General features: G+C 43.4%; 3 protein-coding genes across 5 annotated transcripts in view; all 3 read left to right on the top strand.

Annotated features, from left to right (window-relative positions):
- The first annotated feature begins 700 nt into the window (after nucleotides 1-700).
- MRGBP (MRG domain binding protein) lies at nucleotides 701-6,035 on the top strand. Its single transcript, XM_082065743.1, has 5 exons — nucleotides 701-940; nucleotides 1,975-2,096; nucleotides 2,628-2,709; nucleotides 3,499-3,573; nucleotides 4,638-6,035. Exons 1-5 carry the CDS (start codon nucleotides 718-720, stop codon nucleotides 4,826-4,828), a joined length of 693 nt encoding a protein of 230 aa, XP_081921869.1. The 5' UTR covers nucleotides 701-717; the 3' UTR covers nucleotides 4,829-6,035.
- Nucleotides 6,036-7,454: 1,419 nt separating this feature from the next.
- On the top strand, nucleotides 7,455-19,253 carry OGFR (opioid growth factor receptor). Of its 3 annotated transcripts, XM_082065702.1 has the most exons (9): nucleotides 7,455-7,748; nucleotides 9,748-9,801; nucleotides 12,227-12,265; nucleotides 12,955-13,017; nucleotides 13,335-13,419; nucleotides 13,731-13,809; nucleotides 14,159-14,225; nucleotides 14,507-14,655; nucleotides 15,747-19,253. In XM_082065702.1, the coding sequence occupies exons 1-9, from the start codon at nucleotides 7,533-7,535 to the stop codon at nucleotides 17,113-17,115; spliced, it is 2,121 nt and encodes a 706-aa protein (XP_081921828.1). In that variant the 5' UTR covers nucleotides 7,455-7,532; the 3' UTR covers nucleotides 17,116-19,253. The 3 variants fall into 3 exon arrangements, with proteins under 3 accessions (XP_081921828.1, XP_081921829.1, XP_081921830.1); XM_082065703.1 differs by lacking the exon at nucleotides 9,748-9,801; XM_082065704.1 differs by lacking the exons at nucleotides 9,748-9,801; nucleotides 12,227-12,265 and having other exon boundaries at nucleotides 7,456-7,748.
- A 122-nt stretch (nucleotides 19,254-19,375) lies between these two features.
- The window catches only part of COL9A3 (collagen type IX alpha 3 chain), a 36,432-nt gene continuing 34,918 nt past the window's right edge, over nucleotides 19,376-20,889 (top strand). Inside the window, exon 1 of the mRNA XM_082065701.1 lies at nucleotides 19,376-20,791. The gene's annotated coding sequence lies outside the window, so the exon portion shown is untranslated. The remainder of the gene's footprint in view (nucleotides 20,792-20,889) is intronic.

The raw sequence follows: 20,889 nt of genomic DNA, 5'->3' as shown, positions 1-20,889 counted from the left end.
ACACACGGCGTGTACTGCAGCGTTGCCTTGTGCAGGGACAGGAGTTGGACTCGATGATCCCTGTGGGTCCCTTTTGAAGAGAAGCTGTCAAATTAATGCACACTGTGATTAAGTTATAAAAGACGTACCCATCATTAACCAACTGACATGAGACAAATGCTTTCTGACCAACTGCAAAACGAAGGGATATTTTTCAAGTTTTAAATCCTTCTGCATGACAAGAGGGAGACAGAAGATTAAGTAATACATTGTCTAGAAGCAGAGTGCTTAGTTTATATTTAACTAATAATAGGTGTATTGTAAGTAAGGAACTAAACAATTATAACTAATACCATCAACTATTTCTAACTATTTCTTAGTATAGATGTATGCCAAAATTTTCAAAAACTGCAATGCATATGTAATAATTATGTGAATATAAGCAACGCAAGAGCATCCAGTGTTTGGATCATTGATGGAGTACGATCCCCAGAGCTCCCCAGCGCTGATAAAATAATGACACTTAACAGTATAATCGTCTCTGCTGTTAAGTTTATTCCTCCGTTTCCCTTCCAACTCAGGACACTCTATGATCCTATGACGACAACGCCAGTCCGCCCCAAGCCCGAGTCAACCCCAGCCCCGCGCTCCAGGCCGCGGGGCCGCCCCCCGGCCCCGCCTCGCCCGCCACCCCGGTCCCGGCCGGCAGGAGCCGCTGCGGGCCCGCGCGGCGCGGCCATGGGCGAGGCGGAGGGCGGCTCGGCGGCCGCTGTGGAGAAGCCGCCGCTGCCCGCGGCCGGGTCGGGAGCGGCGGCTGCGGTCGCTGCCGCTGTTGCGGCCGCCGCGGCGGCAGCGGCAGGCGCCCCGGAGCCCGGCGTGCCGGCCGAGGAGGCGGTGGTGGTGTGGAGCCCCGAGGTGGAGGTGTGCCTGTTCCACGCCATGCTGGGCCACAAGCCCGTAGGTGAGAGCAGGCCGCGAGCTCGAGTCGCGGCGCTGGCCGGGGAGGAGAACCAGGCGCTGGGCCCGGAGCGGTAGGGGTCGGACGGGGCGAGCGTGAGGGACCCTCCAGCCCGGGTCTGGCGGCCTCAGGGGCCCGCAGCAGCCGGGCGAGGGCCCCGGCGCTGCTCCTCGTCGTGGCGGGGCCTGCGGGGAACGTGGCGCCGCGTCCAGCGGCCTCCTCGGCCGCCCCTCCGGGAACACCGGGCCAGCCCTCTGTAGGAAGCGATCATCTTGCCAGTGTAACAGGCCCAGGCAGGATCTCTCAGCAAAGCATATTTTATTAACGATTTTGCAAGATCGGCTGGCACACGGAATAGGGTAAAAAGCCCCCGCTTGTATCCCTCCCCTGTGCCCCAGGGGTTGGTACTGCAGGGTTTACAGACCACCCAGCCCTGCCTCAGTTTACCTGTCTCATTCATCTAATTCTAACAACCCCTTCCCCTGATTGATTTATTTAAAATACGTATTCCTGGCTCTTGGGTTACCCTTCCCCCTAGCTTCACTTCTTAAATGCAGTAATCAGTTTGCATTTGGGACTAGTTCGAAGATTTTGTTTTACATTAAGGATTCGTAGTCTGATGTCTCTCAGTCCTTCCCCCCACTGGGGTCAGGTACCAGCTCCCTAGTTTTGTAAAAGCAACATTCTTCCTTCAGTGGCTCCTTACACCTCCACGCTCCCTCTTGCCATCACCTTTCTTCACTTTGCTGCCTTTTACTTTCCTTTGGTGGTTTATCACGCAGCTGCTCTATAAGTTCTGACTGCAGCCCCATGTAGAAGCATTAGCCAGGGGGGCACCCTCAGCCCCTCTCCAGAATAGCACCTGTGCTGTAGGGTGAAATTAATAGAATCATAGAAATAATCAGCCAGGTAGGGCTGCCCAGATTACCATGTGTCTCCCCCATACTGTATGATTTCCTTGTACCGATAGGACTTTTTAAATTGTGTCGTGTATGTAAATTATTAGTAGTGTTAATTGCACTGAGTTTTTCCCCCAGGTGTGAATCGCCACTTCCACATGATTTGTATCCGGGATAAATTCAGTCAGAATATTGGACGACAGATTTCTTCCAAAGTGATTTGGGACCACCTGAGCACCATGTATGATATGCAGGCTCTTGTGAGTATAAAGGGGTTGATGCAGCCACTTTCTTATTTCTTATAGTTCAGGGGGGTTGATGGGCCCAAATCACTGGGCTTGTTACACCTTTCATGTTAGTAAGAATCGTGTGTCATTCCAGAGAGTTGATGAGGTTTTTCCTGTATGAAAGTGGATTAGATGGAGACAAGGAAACTTGCAGTGGTTTGTTGTTGTATTATTTCTTCTATACTGTGTTCTGGCATTGTTGATTAAAGTTGCCCAAATGCTGATCCAGCAAATGTTTACATATGTACTTGAGTGTCACATAAGGAGGTTATACTGTGTTTACGTAAGAATTTACCATGTCTGGGTTCCCAGAGTTATCTCAATTCATCATGAGTCGTGGTCTGAGATATCTTGACCTTAGTAATGAGTTTGTCATCAGGAGCCTCTTACTAAGAATTATTTAGCTACTGATTGCATGTAAAATAGAACTTGAAATTGCACTTCTAAATCCAAATTAAAGTTTATACCCAAGTCATTCATAGAGATGTTTCTTTTCTTTCTAAGCACGAGTCTGAGATTCTTCCGTTCCCTAATATAGAGAAGAATTTCGCTCTTCCTGACGAAATGATTCAAGAAGTGAGAGAAGGTAAGATGTGAGAGCAGCCTCTTATTCTTGGTTGCTCTACTCTCATTTCAGAACAGGTAGTTTAATAAAATTTGGAGATGGCTGTAATATTACATCATAGCATAGCATAGCATATTCATATTGCTAACATGAATCATCTGCACACTTAAATGTGGTTCATTTTGTAGCAAGATAATTTTTTAAAGAGAGCTATGGAGCTGATGAGAACTACCAAGTTCTTCCAAATCTCACTCATGATAAGCTGATATGTAGCGTCTAATTTAATAGACATATGCAGCGGTTTGACAGAAATCTCAGGTTAAGCAGTGAAATCTGGAGTTTCAGTTTAGCTACATTGTATGTTACTTGATACTGTTACACAAGATAGGAGCTCGGAAGCTCATCTGCCAAAAGAGTTCTTGGGATGTTTTAAGCTACAGTGTAATGCTTCTCAATTACTAGGTACGCTAAACTTTACACTAAAAATTCAGTATAAAGTCATAATGTAGCTAAGACATTGCATTATGTTTTGCCTATTTAGCATTTCACTTCCTTCCTGTTAATAATTTCAGGGGAACTCTTTGGGATGGCACATCATCTCATTTGGTGCTTTATGTTGCACTCGTAGTATGCCTGAACTGTTAGCTGTCTTTTTCTATCGCAGTGTCACGGAACCTTTCTAAATTGCTGCCGAATGTGGCACCGAGTGCTTGTTAATGTTGTGCACGTGTGCTAAAGCTGCTAATCCAGAATAAAATACAGCCAGTTCTTTAAAACCATATAACCGTAGTTTAACAACCCTTTCTGTAGGAAAAGTCATGATGGAAGAAGAAGTGAAAGAGGAAATAAAAGAAGAGATGGAAACGCATACAGGTCCAGAAGAAGGTAAATTTGTAACTGTGTACTGTGTAATACGAGATTAAAAAAATCACTGTAACTGAGAAATTAATGTTAAAATGTAAATCCCGAATATGGTGTATGTTGTGATTTGTATTCAGACTTAGCATATGCTCATGCCAAGAGCTAGAATAATTTAAGAATGCACGAAGTAAGCACTTGCCAATATCTGATACTTCAAGAGATGTCTCCTTTGCTCCTAATTCATATATGCAGAGTTGTATAGCTTTGGAGTTTTTTGGTTTTTATATGTGCTTGACGAAACCCTGGGAGTCTGAAGTAATCGAAGGATCTCTGAAAGAAAGTCGAGTCCAGTTTTGGTGAGCCTAAATACTCTGTGTCAGGATTTGGATAGTCATGGGGGAAAATAGAGCCTATACATCAAAAAAAGATTGTAAGATTGTATGCTGAAGAGGGAGGGTGGGCAGACTGTGGGGTTTTTATTTACATTTTCTTGCTTCTTCTAAGTATAAGGCTTAGTTTCCTAACACTTCGCTGTAGAACAAAGTCAAACGTGAACAGTAGAGATCCTGGTATTTACCTTAACAGACCAAGCCAACTGTTAACTATATAATTTCATAATATTTATATCACAGAATAAGTGGTGTTTTAACATGGAGTGTAATAAAAGATCTAAAAATGTATTTTTTAAATATGTAAAATTTCATATTTTGAGTGTTCAGTTTTAAAATCAGTCTATAATACCAAATGTAATGACTGTTGCCGATAATTAATTTCATAGATTGGTCCTATGTTCTGTAAATGTTCCTATTAAGTATCATTTAATTTTACGTGCTGTTTAATTCTACTTAATGAATTTCACTTTTAGCCTGTCAAAATACATGCCTGTCTTAAAAACAAATAATAAAGCAAGATGTGCCTTTCTTACATATTTTTCCTTTAAAAGTGAAAATAATACTTAAATGGTCATTAAATATGCTGATAATTGATTGGTTTGAAAAGTTTGATGTAATATAAAGAAATTTGATATCACTTCTGTTTGTCTATGTGTATGACTCTGATCTGGCATCATTACTTTGATCCTATTTCAGTTTTTGCACCCTCTGGAAGTTTAGCAAAAACAACTGAAAAGCCAAGCAGCAAAGAAAAAGAGAAAACTTCATCAGACTCCGGGTCCAAAGAAGGATCTGATAAGAGGAAGCGCAACAGAGTCACTGAGAAGGTCCTAAACGCAAACAGTAATCCCTCCAGCCCGAGCGCTGCGAAGCGACGCAGAACGTAGAGAGAAGCGATAAACTCTGCGACGTGAGGAGCAAACAGTAAAAACAAATAGCAGGATAGTCGCTACGTAAACTTTTTGAGGAAGGACAAAATATCTGAGCCAAGTATTTGAAGAATGTCCATGTTGGCTTTATACACGCAAGACTTTTTGTCCAATTTCCTGATGTGTTTTGTGGCCAGCGGTGGCGGCCGTCTCAGGGCGCTGGGGGAGAAATGCGGCAGCGTCATGAGTCTGTGCGTGTACAACAGCTCCGGTGGGTGCATTTCAAACCAGTAACAGGCTCTGCGCCCGCGTAGTTCCTGGAAACAAGTGCCCAGCGAAACACAGAGCCTCAGTTCATTAAAAGCACCAGTTATTTCTGTAAATTTTGGGTTGTTTTTTCTGCCTTTTGGGTTTTTTTTCTGTCTTGGACTATCACACAAGTGTGGATAGTGTTTGGTTGTTTTACTTGCTGCAAACAGAACGTTTGCATCAAATGTCTGAATTTTTCAATTCAGTAAAACTAAAATTTTTTAAATACAGATAACTTGGAGTTGAAGTATATTTCACTCTGTTTGCTGGAGGAACCTTCTTTCACCCTTAGTGATGTAACATTTTTCATCTTTTTACGTCAATATGCCCTAAGTGAACTGAAAATGATAATGCCCCTTGAATAATAATAAAAACCCCAGCGATGTCACATGGTTTTCTGATGGGTCAGCTGAGCTGAGCATAAAACTGGAGATGTTGTTTCATCCATTTCTAATACCGTAGTACATAACAGTGGGTTTTATACATCTTTATTTATTTGTTTAAAGCAGTTTTAGTAGATGTTAATGGAATTTGTATTCCAAAATGTTAATTTTGTTCTACAAGTTAAGAATCTTACTGACATTGTAATGCTTGTCCTTTCTATGCTAGAAAATTAAGATTTGAAGAAGTTACTGGTTTTGTGTTGGGAGAAGATGGACCATTTAACAAACACGTGTTAAATGGTGAACAAAGTAGGCTGAAATGTTACTGAATTTGTTTCACCATATTAACTATCCGTTAATAAAAAGAAAAGTTACTTCTTGATCTGTCAGTATTGGCTTTGAGGTGAGGAACTAGGCATCTACTAGTTTTTGTTTTTATTCTAGGTACGTAGTCAAGTTCTTCTTTGTCTTACCTGCTTCACTTGTTTTATACCAAAAATAAATTTGACTTGTTTTTATTTTACTAAATGGTATTTCTTGTGTAACTTGATTAAAATTTGGTGCAATTTATTTTGAAAGTTATTTAGGTATCTTGAGCCGTTAGTGAGATTGGTCAAAAGTGCCTCCATGTTTTTGGTTGGTTGGTTGGCTTGGTTTTTGTTTTGTTTGTTTTTGCATATTTCATCTGGATCTTATGAACAACTACCCTGTTATTTCTCTTAAGTTGAAGTTTTGGTTGCAGCCTTTTGGAATCTCACCTGTTCACCCTCCAAGCTCTAGAAGGTCAGAACTCTGCTGGCATGGGCACTATAACCACTTTTCCAGCATGATGCAAGTTCACTGCTTTAGGGTGTGAAATAAAGAGCAGGACACAAACAAATTCTGAGCCAGAAGGGATGAAACACCGTGAATTTCATGCTGCACCCCAGTGAGCCGTGCAAGAGAGCTCTGTTTTGTGGGAGAGATGCTACAGGTGCCTCAGGTCTTCTGGGTGGGTAGAAATCAAACTTTATATGGCCTTATGTGAGGAAGCTCCTGGTTTTATTTTTTAATGTTGAAGAAAAATGTCTAAGTTAATTTATTTGGTATGATCAAGTTCATTGAAGTTGTAATAATTCACTTACGGGTCTATCATTGAGTGATGAGGGATGAAGTATTGCTGTTTCTTTGAGAATTAAAATGCTGTTTACTTTGCAGTGATCTACACAGATCTTGGCCATAAAGTGCAGATATTGTAACTTTAAAGTCTCACGGCCTTGTGGCTAAATCCTTTTCACCCAAGGGATTCTAGTCTACATTTTTTTTGCTATACCAATGAAATGTTTCTTTATAGCTTAAAGTGGGAATGTGTCAACATGACATGTAGTAGTACAACCTCTCAACACCATCCTCTAAGCAGGGAAAGTCTGCTTGGGATTTCATGGTCAATCCAGCAACACAGATTTTTTATTTTCAGCACGTCGTTGGTTGCAAAGTTTGGAAAATGCAAATGCTTTAAATGACCCGAGCGCTGCAGCTCTTTACCTCCCCTTTCACCGAGTCCTGTATTCTTGGGAAGTTTGTTCTGTTATTCATTATCCTGTAGGAGGAATATTCCTTTTTCTATGGATGTTGCTGTTTTTGCCGTGTGAAGTTAAATACACAAGTTTTGCTGAACACTGAGAAGCTCCCGCTACTCCAGTAGCTTGTTTCCAGCCTGGTGGCTGTTCATAGCCTGTCCAGGACCCCTTACTGCTGCCCAGCGCCGCGCTGGATGGAAAAGCGCAGAATTACGTTGTCTCCCTTTTTTTCCGCAGGGGCAGATCCCGGGGAAACGCCGGAGCCACCGGACAATGAGGAGCGGGCGGGCGCAGGGACCGCGCGGCGACACGGGCGGCGGCCAATGGGAAGCGGCGCCGCAGGAAGGGGGCGGGGCGTTCCCCCGCGCTTCCTTTCCTTGGTTCCCCCCCCACGTGCGCGGGCATTGTGCCGGGCGGGCGGGCGGCCCCGCCGCCTCTTTCGCTTTCCCTTTGCCGTCCCCTCCCGCTCCCATGGCGGCTTGGCCCGGGTTCCGGGCGGAGGAGAGCGAGGCAGAGGACGAGGCGAAGTACGACTCCACCTGGGAGGACGACGAGGAGGAGGATGATGAGGATGGCGGCGGCGGCGGCGACGACGACGAAGGCGGCGAGCCGGAGGGAGCGGAGGCGGCAGCCGACTCGGAGCCGGAGGATGCGGGGGAGCAGCTGGTCCGGGGCTCCCGGCAGCAGGTGGGTGGATGCGGGGGTCCCTCGGGGCACGGAGCAGCCTCCGAGGTGGGAGGAAGCCCCCTCCCTGCCCGGCCCGAGCTCCTGGGGCTGCCGCTGGCTCCTGTTTCGGGGCCGCTACCCGCGGTTCTCCGGCAGTTCCGAATGGAGCAGCCGCAGCGGTACCGGCAGCGGCGCCGCTGCCCGCGGGGCGGCTCCGACACTTCGGTGTGTGATGGATCAATCTCTCCAGGCCGATTGTTTTGTCAGTGTATTCGAGCCACTTCTCTATCTTCATTTATCATCAGGAACTGGAGTAGCTTAAAATACTTAGAGCAAGTCCAAGGGTTTTTGGTTTTTTTTTTTTGTCCTGACATTATTAGCATATAATTTTATTCTCATCTTGATAGAGCAAATCAAAGAGAGGAGTCAGCCTTATGAGTGGCGAAGGCAGATGTGCGACTTTACGACCTCTTTAAGTTTAATTACGCTGCCATGAGCTGGGTTTTCATATCTATTTTCTTTTTTCCCCCCACCATTCCCTGTGATGTGGGTACTTCATCCCACAAACACACGTTCTGTGTTCTATATGACACCCACCTGTTCACCGCATTCTGATGGCCAGTGGATTTGACATTATGACATTGATGTTTCTCAGCAACATTTACTTTTATGTTTTTTCTTGGTATCTTTGCCTGGCAGCCTTTTGGTCTCTTCCATGCCACCAATAAAAAGCCATCACGTGACATCTGCTCACTTTTGAAAGTGAGCTGTAACTTTTAATTTCTTTTAGATCTGTTTTCTTCTAGGGACCATATTATAAAACATCTCTGAAAACAAAAAAGATGTGCTGATCTGTACATAGCTCTGTGGGGTTCCAGTGAATGAGGCAGCGCTGCAAAATGTGAACACTTGTTCGTGGTGCCTTAAAATAATGTTGTTTTGAAATAAAAGGGGCTTGTTAGTCTTATCTGAGGTTCTTACCTTTACCGTGTTTTTGTGTTTGATGTGGAGTGTCAATAACTTGTTGTACAGCATTGCTTTGGCAAATGCAGAACTGTTTATCAGTCTTTCCTGGGTCAGTCGAGACACTACAGTCCTTTGACGTAACTCCTCCCCTTTCAGGGAAATGGAAACTAATCTTCTCTTCAGTTTCATTTCAGTGGCACATCCATATTCTTAGGATATAAATAGGCAGGGAAAGCTTTCTAATTAATATACTTTTAAAGGAGCTTCATAACTTAATGCTTTTAAGGTTGATATTAAAATAACCTCCCTTAAAAACCCAACACATTCCGTGCAACATAGTGTTCCAAGCACTCATGACATCCTACAGAAACACATGCTCTCTACTTTGTGAACAAAGTTTGAACAAGGTTTAAATACAGCAGATGGACGTGCTGACGTGCATCTCCGCATCATCCTGCAGTTCACTGCAGGAGCGGAGTCGCTGTGTGTGTTGCTCTGTGAAAGGGCACAAGTGTTTTGGGTGGAATAGTTGTAATATTTATACCTCCAGAAGGAACAGGGATTTTCTCTGAAGGGATTTGCATTGTTGAGGGCACACTGGAAATCTTTTGTGCGTGGTTGGAGTGCTGGTTTTGTTCACAAGTTTTAATGCCTCTAGAACATCCAGGTTATTCTTTTAAAATGTGTTTGCTCTTCAGATATTGTTTTTCCCCTTGGAGCAGCTTCCAGATTGTGACAACTGTAAAATCAAGGACCGTTTTTTCACTCCAGCAAGTGGACTCTTCAAGCTTTGCCTTACAAGGGAGGATGTTGTCCACGGCCCCTGGAATATTGCTCTGCATCTTTTAAGAGGAGTTCTTCCTTCAGCGTCGTGTGTGGTCACCTTTGTCTGACAGTGCCCGAAAAAATATTAAGGGGTGCAAGAATGAATACAAAAAGAAACAGTAAATCTTCTGTTATCCATTTACGCCTTTACAACCAGCCAAAGGCATGAGTCAATTTCCAAAACTGGTTCCTACTTCTGCTACGCTAATTCTCACTCTTCTCCCCTCAGCCTGGATGGTATACTTTATGTCTGAAGCTGACAAGGTTTTTGTTCAATACTGAGGTTAGAGTTTTTTTCCTTTTTATTTTTACTATGCGCTTGCAAAACCAACCTAAAATTCTTATTTTATCTTTGCATCTCGCTTGTGTCTCTGCAAATACTCCGTGTTCACGGTTTGAAATCCCTGCAGGTGTGTCTTTGCAGCTCTTTTACATTTCAGTGCTTTTAGCTTCTAAGAGCAAATGTTGAAAATCTCGGGGTTTGTGCTCACTGCTGTAACATGTGGGGTTCGTGTTGTGCTGCTCAGAGCTGTGTTTTAATAACAAGCCCCCTAGTTCTGCCTTCTCCTAATTCTCCATCAACAAAAGGTTTAGGTCACTTTTCTAGGATTCTGTGGTCTTTCTCATTCCTTTACCTTGTTCACAGTCTGCACCTCCTCTTTCAGTTGCAGCTGTTTTCCAGTTTTCAGCCAAATATTGCTCATATTACCCCCTCTTGCCTTTGCTCTCTGCTTTCCTAATGCATGTTCTGATGGATGCATTGCAGCTTTGCAGTGAGAAACGCACTGAGATCAGCTATCAGCATCATGAGAAAGAAGGAGGTTTGATTTACCTGTGCAAATTTAGTTTGTCTTTCTAACCTGGGAAAAAAGGGAAGGTTCTGTTTCTGTGTGGCTTAAATAGAAATTATAGAGACCCAGGAGCAACCTCTGCTTGGAGAGAGCGCTGGGTTTTGTGCTCTTTGCTTCCCCGTGTTGTGCTCTCCAGTGCTGTCCTCCAGAATACCTTAGTTTTTTGGATCTGGCTTCTGTCTAGAGAAGCCTTACAGCCCCTTGCACCACCTCATTGCATCTGTCTCTGTATCTACACTTATTATTCAGCAAACCAGTTCTTTTTCAGAATTGGAGCCAGTCTTCTGTTAGCCTGTCCCACCTGACTGCCTTGAAGGATTTTATTTGAGAACCTTAAGCGTCAAGAATATCTGGAAATTGATTCTTCTGTAATTGGGAACAAAATTTTCATTAATACCACATGTCATCTGTGGAGTTCAAAAGTTCTAGTCAAAATAATCAATGAATTTCAAAGTGTGAAATCACAGTCTCTGCTTACACCTTGAACAAAAGAATAGTATCGATCTGCTCTGGCTGAACATATTTCTTAGTCTTGTGTTTGCAGTGACTTATTATTGTTTTTCCCCTGTGTACCACAGTTTTTTGTAGCCGTGTGCATTTCTGCGGTCTGGTAGATTCTGGGTTTGGACACCAGCACTTGCATTTCTAATCCCCCAATGGCTGTGGCTGTGGGAGGTTCTGCCACCTGGTTTGGTTCATGTTGTCATGTAGAAAATGGAATTCTTTTCCAAGGTATACAGGCATTATTTTAGGTCATCACAAGTTATCACATTAAAACAAACAAACAACTTGAGCTTTGTTTAATTCCTGTCACCAAAGTGTGGGGGAATCATAATGTATAAATGTGTATTTTAAACGCAATTTAAAAAATTGTGCATTGATGACCTCCCTCTGTGGATAAAGGTTTGATCTCCCAAATGCTGTGGATGCTGCATGAATTTGAAGTATTAACAATCAACAGGGCAGCTGAATGTATGACTTCGCTACAACACGGTGTTACAAAATCTAATCCAGTTCCTGCCTTAATAATTACTGAAGCGGTGATCGGTGTTCACTGGAAGGTCATTTTGTTTGTTTATTTTTCTCTGGGCAGATCAGGTTAGGAAGTATAAAATTAAGTTTAAAAATAACTTAGGAGATTATTTGTTGCTTCTTTCTTCTGCGTTTCATAAGATGCTTATATAGCATGAGTCTACACATCTGACCCATTTCACAAAGACCCTGTTCTGCTGTGAGTTGATATTAAATGCTATAACTGCACTGAACTTTGCACCAGCTGGGACCTTTTATTCCTGAGCAGTCTGGTTCGTTTTGGTGGTTGTGCCTTGACATTTCAGGGCACTTTTAAGCGCTTTCAAGGTCTGGGACAAGATGGTTCATCACTCAGCAAGATCGAACCTGTGTTGCTTGTGAAGTGTAACAAAACCTCTTATCATTGAAGTAATCCGCTGTAAAAAGATATATAGATAGATAGATAGATATGATTCAGTTCAAATACATTTTAAATTAAGTCATACTTCCAACTTTTATTTCCATGAAGTTCAGAGGAAGAAATGGGGCTGTTCTTTGTGATTTCTCTCTAAATGCTGCATTTGGAAGGAATCTGGCACGTCTGTGTAGTGAGGAGAACCTGACACCCAATTGTCAGGTGGACGTGGCACCACAGGTTTTCCTATATAGCTATTTGAATCGCGGATAAAGTGAATTCAGCTGTAACTAGGTAAATCTGTCCCTTGGCAACTAATAAGGATCATGTGAGTCACTGATGTGGGTATTCTCATTTGCTATATTTCTTTTTAATCCTATTAGTGAAGTTCTGTTTCAAAATGTTTCCAACTAAATGCCTTTTATTTGTAGGACCAGAGATCAAACTTGTCACCGCTGTCTCAGAGGGAGGTAGGTTTGACATAGGTTTTCAGGTAGGTTTGACATAAAGTTTGATTACTTGGAGGGGTGAGTGATAATGAAGATGATAATTGGAGTGGAAGTCCAGTAAAATAAGTATCTCATGTGGCTCTATTATTGTCCACTAGATCAACACAATGCTAAATCAGCAAGGCTGCTCTCAAGCATGAGGCAAAGAGGAAGAAAACTTTATTTCAATAATGTCTACAGGGAATGAGAATCCTGAATTTAAGGGATATTTCTACATCTTGAATTCTGCCATTTTAGTCTGATCTCTGTCTTGAGTAAGGCATATAGTGACTCAGAGACAGGGCTTAGATTGTCTTGTTTTAAAACCTCTGAGTTAAGGAAGAAAATTACATTCTACTATTCAGGATTTCCAGCTAGTTCTGACCATTTCTGTAGGAAAACCCAACCAGGATTAACAAGAGGTATAAAATACAAAGACCTTGATTAATAAGAAAGAAAAAGAAATGCTTTGGTTTGAACTTATCTTCAAGTTGTTTTCAGGAATGCAGAGAAATAACTGCAGTAACCAAGTGGCTGGTTTTGGGATGCTGGGAGTGCGGGGCTGGGGGAACATGTGTGAGAGATGCTGAATCCCACCAATGGGTTGGTTGTTGGTTTTTTTGCAGAAGACAACTTTATTCTGGATCTCTGATGTGTCTCTTTTCTTCTAGGTCTCAGTCAAGCGCAACAGGAACGCGGCAGAAGACTTGCAGAGATACAGACACCGTTACCCGGTACGGACTAAACGATGATGCAGACGCTCTTGTGGCTCTTCCTCATCGTGTGCCGAGCTTAGGAACGCTTTCTAGATTTGAGAGCACGCTTTTGTCTTTACATTGACAGGCTCAGAACCTCTAAGGAATTCATTTGTGAGAGGGAAGGGATGAATGTGCATGTGGGTGCGTCATAAACAAGCTGTTACTTCCCAAAAACACGTTTCAAGGATTTGGCTTGAAATGTTTAGGAAACGTTGGTGGGAAGCAAGAAGTGTTGAAGTGAATGCTGCCTTTTGAAAGATTCCTGTATATTCATTTCTTGTTCTCATCACCAGGGTTTGATAGAATCAGAAAATGAGGAGGAAGAAGAGATGTGGAACTTGAGCTTTTATAAAAATGAGATTAATTTTCTGCCCCAGGGTGAGTACCTTGTGTGACCACTGAATTGGTAAAAGAGTAGCTTGATCCGTATGGGACAATTACTAAAAACGAACAAACAAAGCCCACCACCGAAACAAACAGAACCACCAAGAATTTCCATTTAAAAATGTCCTTGCTCCTGCTGTATGTCAGTTAATTTCCTGTTTGGTGCTAGAAAACAAAGACTCTTTTTGTCTGGCCTAGCAGAATGGTTGTGTAGTTAGAGAAGTTAATGCCTGTGTGTGAACACTTGGCTCTGGATAATTTTTACTTGGTGTCATTTCTTCTTACCTGACTTTTTTTCTTTTCAGGTTTGCGTATTGAAATTCTGCTTGAATCTTGGTGGGACAACTATGAAGTTCTGGAAGAAAACCATTCTTACATACAGTGGTAAACTGCCTGCATGAATAGAGTGGTTCTATAGTTGTATTATTCTGGGAAGAAGTGCAGCTGTGGTAGTAGATCTCAGTCATGCTTGGTCTTACAGAATAAACTATTAGTGCAATGAGAGAGATGCAGATAAGCAAAGTATGTTGTTATGCCTGGTGTAGACAGTGCTTTTATCAGCGGGATTTATTTGCCATATAGTAAACTACTTCTGTGCCCATAAGGGTGTGAGGTCTCCAAGAGATGCCTGTGATATCACAATTTTTGGAATCATTTTTAGTTTTAACAAAACGGGTACCCTGGCCTGGATGTCAGCTTGGCTCATCTGAGCTGAAAGTTTCTTTCCCTTCAGGCTTTTCCCTTTACGCGAACATGGGATGAACTGGCGTGCCAAACCGCTCACGTGTCAAGAAATCCAGGTATGTAAAGCTTTTGTGGGTTTTTTTGAGATCTGAACGATGTTAGGGTTTTCCCTAAATGCCTTATATTTGAAGTCTATTTTTTTTTTTACATTGCTTCCTTGGTGCCCTGCTCACTCAGGCACTGTTAAGCATTTGTCTGTCTTGTGTCTGCCAGTAGCTACACCAGCAAATGAAATACTTGGTAATATAATTGGCCTTGTATAATTCAGGTGCCACTTAAACTGGTGCAGGTAATTAGGAAGATGCACCTTGTGCTCTTTGGTCTGTCTTGTTTTCAGGCCTTTAGGAAGTCCCAGGAAGTTATGCAAAGGTTTGTACGTGCTTATCAGCTCATGCTGAGATTTTACGGCATCAATCTGATCAACGAGGAGACTGGAGAGCTGAAGAGAGCAGAGAATTGGGCTGAACGATTTCAAAACCTGAACCGGTGAGTCTCTGTCTGTGCTGCTGGTCACTGACTGCAGCCAGACGTGTCTTTGAGAAGAAAAACAGTCAAAGTCAAGAAAATCCTCAGCCATTGAGGAACGGAGGGTTTTGTTGGTAAAATAGTTAGCTAGCTAAACTATTTATAACTTGGCACAGCCTCTGACCCTAGGTCATCACTTTCTCTGTCGCTTTACAGTGACAAGTACAATAATTAAACCAGCCAAGACTGGTTTTCTTTTGTATGTGGTGCAGCTGTTACCAGCAGGCACTGCTCGTGTTGGTCTCCTAAAGTATGAAATACGGACCTGAAGATGTTAATATTTGCTCTAGCAGAGCTTGTGTTTAAAACCATATTTTAAGCAGGAATCACTGAAACCCTTTCACAGGTAGCTGAATTGCCCCTGTAGTGTTCTGTTAAACTACAAAATAGGAGCGTTTCCATAAGCTTCCCTGATAGCCTATTGAATCCTAGGTTGAAAAGTCATCTGCAAATTGATGTTAGTGTTTTTATATTATTGCACTACATATCGTGGAGACAGTGATGGCCCTTCATATTCTAGTACCCTGAATGGTATTAAAAGGGCTCCAAAAGGACTGGGCATAGTCACAAAAGAAAAACCAACTTGAAAACTGTCAAGTATAAAAATCAAAAAAAGCTGTGTCTAGCTTAATCCCTCAGTCCTGAATTTCTGGCAGCATCCTTACATGCCTATATTCTTACATTTTTCTACAAGCTTACCCTGCAGGGTCAATGTCAGGGAGGGGATATTGGGCTGCAGGGACTCGTGTGTCTGACCCAGTATGGTGGCTGGTATCTACTGGTGGGTGATGCAGAAAGCCAGAACCTTCCCAAGCACTTGAGACAGTTAATCCAAGCTGTCCAAGAAGGGTTAGGAAGGTATTACTAAGGGGAGACAGCAGCAGTAGATGCTTTAAAAGTAACTCTGCTTATACTCCTGTCTGCATTGTCAAAGAGCCCTTAATAGAAGCCAGTCAATAATGCACAAAATGTTTTGCAGGTACCCTGGGGTTTTGTTGTGACTTTCAGCTTGTAAGACTCACTTAACAGCTTTGCTTATCTGTTTATTTCAGGTTTAGCCACAACAATTTGCGGATTACGCGCATCCTGAAGTGCCTGGGAGAGATGGGATATGAACACTACCAAGTGCACTTGGTAAAGTTTTTCCTAACAGAAACTCTTGTCAAGAAGACGTTACCGAACGTCAAGAGAAGTGCCTTGGATTATTTCCTGTTCACCGTCAGAAGCAAAAGGAAGAGAAGAGAACTAGTCTACTATGCTTGGCAACACTACAAACCCCAAGACGAATTCGTGTGGGGACCACACGAAAAACTCTCCAAGTACAGACCTCGCTCCGCCAAGTCACAGCTGCACCAAAAGGCAGGAGATAAACAGGAACCTTCAGCTAAAAACTGTGATGATTCTGTGGAAGAGGATCAGAACCAGCCTCTAGATGAGGAACAGAAAGCTGGAGATGCTGCAGGCTTGCAGCCTAAAGTGAATGATGAAGATGTAAAAGAGAAGTTAAGTGAATGCGTTTCGAAGGGAGGGGATGGTGAAGAGGAGAAAGAGGCTTCATGTGCCCAGCAAGAGGAGAAGGATTTAAACAGCGCGACTGAAGAAGTGCAGGATACAGCAGAGAATGATTGCGCAAAGGAGAGCAAGAAGAGGAAACTGGATGCAACTATGGCAGATGCTATGAAGACTGGGCCATTGAAAAGCCCTACTGATATTGAAAATATTTCCCGTAATCTGGGAGAATGTGCAATTGATGCAGAAACCCCCTCCTCAGGTCCACTCTTACAAGCAGAAGAGGACCAGGAACCACTGAAAAAAGACGATGCAAGCACCAAAACCTCAGCAGTGCTGGAGACCACTGATGCGGCTGTGAAACGGAGGAAAGTCGATAAAAGAACATCGAGAAGCAAAACATACAACTTGGCCATAAACCTGAACATGAGGCCCTCTGCCTCGAGTGCCGATTTAAATCCATCTGTTGTGAATACTGAGGCTGACAAAGAAAACGTCGGTGAGAAAAACTCAACAGTGGAAGCGACAAGTGAAAAGGGTGGTGGTGATGCAGATGGTGGGGCTGTGGGACCCCAGCTTGGTTCCAGGCTCCCCAAGACTGGCAGGGCTTCTCCAATGAGTGATGGCTTGGAATTGAGTGGAGATCAAGATGCAGCAAGGAGTGATCAGCACCCCAACAGCACAGAAAAGGGCAAGAGGGAGGGAGATGGGGCAGAACAGCATAAAAAGGCAGAAAATGCAAATGGCAAAGGGCAAGCAGAAGTCACGGGCAAGAAACAAGTTCCAGAGAGTCTTGAGCAGAGTGTGTCACCCACTTGTCCTGAAGAAGACAGCGCTGAGGTTGCACCACAAAGACCTGGGAGCCCCAAGTGTGTGGCAGGACCTGATGAGGAGCAGGTGGCAGCAGAGTGAGCTCCAGCCAGGGGAGGTGACGCTGCCTGGGCTGCCCGGAGCCGCTGTAGTGGTTCAAATAGCAGAAGTATATGGAAAAATAAACTTCCTTTGGGCTGATCCAGTCTAGACCCTGACTGACTTTCACCCTTCCACGCTTTTTTAATCATCTATAGGAACTTCACTGAGATCCAGCCCTTGGTCACCCTAAAGAGGAAAACTCAATTTTGTCATCTCCATGGACAGGCTGTGTCCTGTTCAGTTTTTTAACTGATGTTCAGGGCTATCTTGGAGTAACAGGGATTTTTGCACTTTGCTTTGGTTCTGGTATGTCTCTTCTTAAAGAGAGGATGAAAACAAATCTGTTTCCATGTGTGAACTAGTCAACTATTTATTTAATACTAATTTTTAATGTAAAGCAGCATGACCTAATTTGCCAGGTCTTTCTATTACCATGTAGTGTTTCTGTGTTATTTTGAAAGGCTCTGCCTTCCCAGGAGATTTACTCCTGGCAAAGATGCTGTGTGCCTGCTTCCTAGGGCATAAATTGTGGCATTTTCCTGAAAGAGAGATGAATATCTGCACTTCACATCATGTAAGAGCATAGCTGCCTCTCCTCCTATAAAGCAAGTAGGTTTGACTTTACACTGGGCTTAAATGCGTAGTCAACCGTATCTCTGACCAGTATGAACCTTTGTGTAAAGATACCGGGTTTTAGGGTGCAAAATGCTGAGTAATTTGTTCCATTTATCCCCCACAGAAGCTGCTTTGTAAACTTCTTAGAATTCAGAGTATGAATTGTTTACTGGTTTCTAAGAGTAAAACCTTCAGACTTTGCAGAAAGCCTAGAGCTCTTCCTCCCCAGGTTTTTCCACCACTTTCAGACCCTTGATAGTCTTCCATGGATATTTATATACACTACTGATTCAAAGGCCTTCCTTCCTCAACTGCCAAAACAAGTATTTGTCATTGCACTTTTTTGGACTCTGCTGTTAATTTGCATTTGCCACAGGACTCTCTTTTCTGCAGCCCCATTGCATGAAGTTACAGATGTCAGATTTATTTACATGTGTCAGATGCTTCCTAGTTAGGGCAGGATCGTTTTCCCATTAACGATCAGCATGTCAGGCAGTGGGGGCACGTTCAAGTGCAACATGTCTGGAAACCACTGGGCTTTGTGGGGCAGTTAATTGAAACTTTAATTGGAGGGGGGTATGCTTGTCTGATTCATTTATTTACAGCCCTCAAGAATTTACTTTCAGAGCTTGCCAGCCATTTGCCTGACCTCCCCGTTAGCTATTCTACCCGATTTACACAGTATTCAACCAAGTCTGAAGGAGCGTTAAACAATTTAGCACTTTCACTGGTAGAGATTTACAACAGAGGACCCATTTCATGAAGCGGAGGAAGCTGTTTCCAACAGCCAGAAGGTCGGGACTTGCTGTTTGCTCAGATTGTTTGCTTTATTTTGGGGGTTTTTAGGTGCTGTTTGTTTTGTGTAGGAGATGGCTGGAGGCTTGGCCGCCTTGACGGAGAGCAGATGCAGTAGCCTGTGCAATGTTCATGTTTTTCCTGTCTCTGCTACAGCTCTGAAACTTCGTCTTTCAAGGAATTTGATCAGTGATTTGCCTTCCCAGACTGATCCAGCATGCCACATACATGTGTGTGGGAATAAAAGTCTGCAAGCTTAACATCTAATATTCATGGTCACACACGTGCTAGAAAAAAGGCTTTAATGTTTTTTAAATATTTTTTTTCTTATGAACAAATGGAGTTAAATAGCCAATGACAATAGGCTTAATGGCAGATATAAATACTTGAAGATGTTGAGTTGAAAATTCTTTCATAAAAGATTCGTAAGAAATCATTAATCTTGGCTTTTGTACAGATTCATAGTAATTTTCTTAATGAAGTTTTCATTGTGAATATGTGCTCAGTTGGGGCATAGGTCATAAATCTTGTTATGGTGATGTGTGATTTGTTTTTGTGTTAATGGGATTTTGCTGTGAGTCTTGGTCTGGAGTGCTCAAACCAAACCGTTCCCCACCACGATCAGGTGTAGAGTCTGAGCTGTAGGTGTTTGCAGTGAGTTCACAGGATGTTTTCGAGCACTCAGACCTGTATTGCAGAGTCACTTATTAAAGCATGACTTCAATGCATACCCATTTCCACTTCTGTTTTTTTCACCTTGGAGGTCAGGATGTGACCATGTATCTGCTCCATCACCACCACCCCCCTGCAGCCATCTGCTGTTGCTTGGGCACCTCCAAGGAGTGGGTCCATGGGGCTTCCCAGCCTTCCCAAGCTGAGCTCTGCTGGGCTTACCATGAGCCAGACCTGCTGCTTGTTCCACATGGAGATGGTGACCAAGTCTTCTTCCACCGCTGTAAAATGTGGCCACTGAATGTTTGTGGGGAGAAGACACCTCCCCATGTGCTTCTTGTTTAATGATGGCCTTTGAAATGATTCAAGATGCCCTGTCTTGGTTCCATGCCACCGCCCATCAAGTGTGTTGTGATGCTCTGCAGAGCAAACAAGGACAAGGAGCAGCTCTCAAGGTTTGCTGGCAGGAGCGCAGATGCCCAACCTGTCTATGGGGGCTTGAGTCTAGAGGGCATTTTCCTTCAGGACACAAGCACAGAGGTGTATTTGTGGTAATTTCTCTAAGTCTCTTCAGCTGTGCTCCCTCTGCCTGAGGATGTGGAAGGAGAGGAGGACCAGGAGGACCTGTCGTCTTCTTCTGTGGATGGGCTTGAAGACGAATGCTCCCAGGGTTCTTCCATCACTGGTCACAAGCAGATTCTGCTCGCAGCAGCTCTCCAAGTCCTGCATTGCCATGGGAAATGTGTGGTTGAGGAATTTGGATCTGCTCTGCCGCCTCTATTTGGATCTGCTTTGCCGTCTCTCTTGCCACCCGTTGGCATCGGTGTGAGGGAGGAGGTACAAGCGCTGTGCAAAGCAGTTCATGCGACTGCTGCTCCCCCACTGTGGTTTTTGTGGTGTCTAATAAAACATTTAGTTTACTTTGAAGCCATCTAAATGCATACAGACACACACTCCCTTTCTGTCCCCAGCTGCCTGTTCCACAAAGTCTTGTAGGGACTTAGTGGATCTTTGAGCCCTTTATCCCTGTCAGGGTTGGTGGAATGTTGGCTGCTGGGGACCTGGGCAGCCACACACTGTGTGCTCAGATGAACCTCCCACTGTAAGGATGCCAGACTGAAACCTGGCATTTTGTGGTGTTTTTTTTGTTTGTTTTTTAAGCTTTGCCTTTTCTACTTCTGCTCTCCTCTTGCTAACCAGATGAGCTCTGTCATTTCAGTTCTGATGAACCTCTCCACTGTTCCTCATCAAGCCCTGCTTTGGAGGAAATTATCTTTAATCCATAAAGGGAAGCATGAAGCAATTTGCAGGAGCTGCCTCTTTGTTAATATATCGCTGTTCGGAATCACCTAGCTGGGAGCTGTCCTCCTGTTCCTTCCTTGCCGATATTTCAAAGACAGTTCTTCCATATTCTTTTAGTGGCTCTGAGAATGTTTCTCCTTTTTTCTTCCTTGCATCTGTCTGCGATCATCTGTTCTCTGGTCAGCATTCATCACTTTCTCAAGAAATCAGTTGGCATTTCTTTAGGTCTTCCTGAAAAATAAATTACAGATGTGAATACACCTCCAGAGCTAATAAACCATCGTGCAAAGCAGTAAGTGCATTTCTCTGTTGTGTGCCTTGCACTCATTACAGGTATATTAATTTCTCTAGTTTCAGTTAGGTAGCCTCAGGCACTGAATAACTCTCGCT

This window comes from Streptopelia decaocto (genome assembly GCF_964273445.1).
Source record: "Streptopelia decaocto genome assembly, chromosome: 14".
Classification (NCBI taxonomy): domain Eukaryota; kingdom Metazoa; phylum Chordata; class Aves; order Columbiformes; family Columbidae; genus Streptopelia; species Streptopelia decaocto.
Note: the sequence above shows the minus strand (reverse complement) of the source record. Positions and strands in the feature narration are given on the sequence as shown.